Source organism: Gavia stellata, chromosome 28 (genome assembly GCF_030936135.1).
Source record: "Gavia stellata isolate bGavSte3 chromosome 28, bGavSte3.hap2, whole genome shotgun sequence".
NCBI lineage: Eukaryota > Metazoa > Chordata > Aves > Gaviiformes > Gaviidae > Gavia > Gavia stellata.
The window spans coordinates 8,402,673-8,406,804 of NC_082621.1; the positions used below are offsets into that span (position 1 = coordinate 8,402,673).

A 4,132-nucleotide genomic window follows, 5' to 3' on the forward strand; every position below is an offset into this window, starting at 1 on the left:
TTCATCTGAAAGACAGTCTGCTTAGCATGTAGGGATTCATGCCACAGAATTGCCAAGAGGGTGTCAGAAATGTCTGTGTCTCCCCCATGGTACTAAAGGCAATTTAGACCACTTGTCTAGAACTGGCAAAAGTAATTCCTCTCTCCTTTCTGTTCAGTAACTTTCAGTGGACTTTTGTCCCTTGGATTTACTGATCATACTTCCTGTCATTAACAGCAGCTCAGGGAACTAACACAGAACAGCTTTATTTTGTTTGGCATCCTGTACATTAAAGAGCACAATATGCTCCTGGTATCAGCTCACTACCTGTCACTACCACATTGCATTAAGCCTCCTCATTCTCATGCTCAGGCTTTTAATCCTGTTCCCAAGAAGGCTGCACACGCAAGCAAGTTTGAAGACGTCTTTATTGGTGGCCAGAAAGCAGAGCAGGAGGTAGCGCTGTTGGGTAGCAGTGGGAGGAAGGGAATAATGTGAAACTGTGCGTGCTTGGGACCTGCGTTTTTACCTTGCCACGAAGTGCAGAAGCCTGTGTATATGCCATGAGGGCATCTCTGACTCCATTTCAGCTGCCCCTGGAAGCCTCTGAGCATCAGCAGAAGTTTGATGCATTGTGGAAATGGGGCACTGAGTATTTTAGTCAGAGGAGGGAGAGTCAGGGAGGTCTTGGAGCTCAAACTTCCTCAGCTCTTCACGTATCCAGGATTCAAAATAGGAGACTCTGGTAAATACTTCAGGGAAAATGTGATATTTGAGTCCATAAGAAACAATGCCGTGAGCCTTCCCATTGCAGACTAATGGGCCACCAGAATCACCCTGTGAGGTAAAAGGAGTGGGAGGGTCAGACATGTCAAATCGCACCTCCCCCTGCCCTAAGGAAGAAACTGGCCCCCTTGCCTCCCTCCATGTGAAGAACCTCCTCTTTCGACCATCTCCCTCCAGACCCAGCTCTGCAGGGCTGGTAGCTGCCTCACTACTCCTCTAAGCAGACCCGTGAAGCAATTCAGGCCTGGAGGCCGTGTGAGATTCAAAAACTGGCTTCACATCCCTGAAAAGAAGAATCGAGTCCTACTTTAGACGTGTGGGAATATTTGAGCCATCCCACTGTGTCAGGAGAATATGACAAAGGATTTACATGAGATCTGGAGCCTGCTGGAGCAGTGGCTAGGCTGGGTAGAATATCCCCAGGTATGTAAAAAGGCACACGATGCTGACAGTTGGGCAACTGCACCCTGGTTCAGGGAGCACGTCAGCTTCAGAGCTCCTGAGAGAAGCCTCAGCACACCATCCTGAAGAATCTACTTCATTTTAATACCCTTCATCCCCCACCTGAGAACTAACCTGACTGTCTAGTCCCAACCTCATCCCAAGCTCAGAGACGAAAACAACACTTACATGGAAAGCTGATTTTTTGCCATTCTTATCACCAGCGCAGATCACAGACTGCTGGAGAAAGCGCTTTTTGAAATACTTCTCACACACTTTCTCACTCTGCACCTTCAGGTCCACTTCCATCAGCACACTAGTCTTATCCTGTGTTATCGATGTCCAGCCCCAGCCAGCCACTTGGCATGTAGTTCCTAGTTTCACAGGCTTGTTGTGACTGGGCAAGGGGATATAACTGACTTCCTTAGTCAGCTTGGCCCTTGGCTTCAGCTGCCAAGCAGAGAGAAGAAAGGGTTAGAGCGGGCAAAGGAATGGGAACAAGTTCATGGGGTTGGGGAAGTGAGCAGGGGGAGATCCCTTGGGCAGCAGGGATGTGTAAGGCCATACCTTCAGCAGCACAATGTCATTTTCAAAGGTGTTTCCTGAATAGTTGGGGTGGACGACCCAGTGGCCAATGTGGAACTTCTGCTGGCTTGGCTCATTCTTTTTTATGTTGTGGGCTCCCAGGGTCACGGTGATATTCACTTTCCTGCCAGGAAACACCCACATGTTCCACCTGCACTGACCACAGCCCCCATGGCAGGTGGTTTGAGGTAGGTGGTGGTGGGACATGCCTCCCCAGAGATTAGTTCTCAGCAAGTTGCCCTCTGTAGCCTGGGTTCCTTCCACAATTCAACTGAGGGTCCCTTACCCCATGCTGACAGAGGTCTGATGTGTCCCATTCTGAAGACAAAAGGGAAGCAGGGAATGGGAGACACCAGCCTCTCTTCTCCAACAGTAATTCTGACCCATGGCAGGAACCATGGACCAGGAGACCTCTGCTGAGGAGTCCTGTCCCAGGCACACAGCCCCGGGCAGGCAATTCCTGCAACTCACAGGGGACAGCTCAGCTCACAGAGAGCCCTGCTGTGCCTCAAGAGACACAGAATACTCTTTCACCCCAGACCAGGACTTGTGGCTCTTCATGACTGTGTGAGACATGAAAAAATCCCACATACAAGAAAGAGAGGGCCTTACGTTTTTCCAGCCACACAGTGAGCTGCTGAGAGCACTGCATCTGGGCGAAGTAGGAACCCTCCACATGTAGATATTTGTGACTCACTTCCAATTGATAAATAAGCCATGTAGGGCCTGGAGTGGGGCTTAGCTTCCCATCCGCCAATGATCCTTCCTGGAAGAGAGATGACAAGTGTTAATATCACATATGCGGCTATTTCCCATGAAATTTGGAGCTGCTTGAGGAGAGAGGGTCATCCTCTGATGTCATATGCCAATGATGCCAATAACTCTTCTTCCTTGGGCTGTCCAAAGCATTGCTTCTGCACAATGGAGAGAAAAACAGGCAAGACTTCCTGGGGATGACTGACCACACCTGACTCTGGATGTCTGAAATGCTATCAAAGGGCACTACACTAGTACCTGTAAAAGCGTCACTGGTTTCAGACACCGTCTGAGCTGAGAGATATGAGTAGAGTAGAAAGTAGACATATGAGAAAAGGCAAGGCAGGTACCAGAGTTCCTACTCAATGCCCATTTCTGCCCTTGCATGTCCTTGCCTAAATCCCATCTCTCCGTACTCACCAGCCCCAGCCCATGGGACAAGGAGAAAAGCACTTGCAAGCAGAAGGAGAAGCAGCATCATCTGTTACTGTCCTGAGGAGCCAAAACAGTTGCTATGGCCAGGCAGGAGAGAGCGACAGAATGGCAATCTATATATACGAAGTTTGGAGCTGAAACAGGAAACCTCAGCCTGCTTTCAGCTTGTGTCATTTGCTGCTTTTGTTCTTACACACTGGAGACTGTGGTTTGGTGAGGGGTTCATGTCACTATCTCTTGGTTTTGACACCATGTCCTCCAAAAGCTGGAGAGATCTGGGCTTGTTCAGAGTACCCAGAGTGCCCAGTACCCAGGCAGCAGTGAGAGGAGTGCATATCTCATTGGAGACCCTGAACAAGAGCCTCCCTGGATCCTAGACATGGGTTGGTTTTGGTTTTTTTTCTTTTTCTTTTTTTCCCTGTCCCCTGATAGGAACAGTGAGAGCTGAACAGGGCCAGGCAAAGGTCCTGGTTCTTATTAGAGGGACTGACTGCCACCAGAGGTGCCCTCTGGATATCAGAAATCACCTGTCAGAGTAGCTAAGGCACAGGACCTACCAGAGACTCACAACCTTGAGCGCTAATGTTCCTATCACTAGTGAAAGATACACTGGTTTTCCATCAGATTTTACTGATGACACTGCGCGATAGATTTATGCAGGTGAGCAGGGTGAGGTCTGAGATCAAAATTGCTCTGTGCTTTATTCATCAGGTCTTGAAAACCTCCATGTGTCTGGGAGCAACAAGAAGTGGCAGCTTCCTGTGTGAAAGGGAGTGAGTAACCAAAAGAGATAACAAGGAAGGCAGAAGCAGTGGCTTTGCCAAAAAGGCCCCAGTCCCACAGTATTCAAGTGAGGAGAGCAAGGAAAGTTCAGGGTAATATTCAGGGTAAGGTGGGGTTCTAGATGATCAGACAAGTCCCTAGTAACGAGGGAAGTCTGAGGTCAATCTGGGAAGTCAGTGTATGGGCCCAGGTCCAGATCAGCAGGTTGCACGACCAGACGCAGGCATGGCTGAGACACAGCTGGAGCTGGAGCTCAGGTGAGGAGCAGAGTCAGAGTCTCCTCTTCAAAGCAGCTCGCATGAGAAGGGGAGCAGCCCAGGCTGAGGCCTCTCTGAAGTCCTCCCTAGGAGCATTGGCTCCTGTGTTA

At 49.5% G+C, this 4,132-nt stretch overlaps 1 protein-coding gene across 1 annotated transcript; it reads right to left on the bottom strand.

The window, feature by feature from the left end:
- Nucleotides 1–636: 636 nt before the first annotated feature.
- LOC132319560 (duodenase-1-like) lies at nt 637–3,025 on the bottom strand. The gene is made up of 5 exons (XM_059830592.1): nt 2,968–3,025; nt 2,404–2,557; nt 1,774–1,915; nt 1,396–1,656; nt 637–816 (listed from the first exon to the last, which is right to left on the bottom strand). The coding sequence occupies exons 1-5, from the start codon at nt 3,023–3,025 to the stop codon at nt 637–639; spliced, it is 795 nt and encodes a 264-aa protein (XP_059686575.1).
- Nucleotides 3,026–4,132: the final 1,107 nt, after the last annotated feature.

Coding starts and splice junctions, on each gene's coding strand:
- LOC132319560 (XM_059830592.1), bottom strand. CDS start 3,025: ATGCTGCTTCTCCTTCTGCTTGCAAGTGCTTTTCTCCTTGTCCCATGG. Junction 1,916..2,403: donor CACTGTGTGGCTGGAAAAAC/GTAAGGCCCTCT, acceptor GTTTCCTGGCAG/GAAAGTGAATATCACCGTGA. Junction 817..1,395: donor GCAAAAAATCAGCTTTCCAT/GTAAGTGTTGTT, acceptor TTTACCTCACAG/GGTGATTCTGGTGGCCCATT.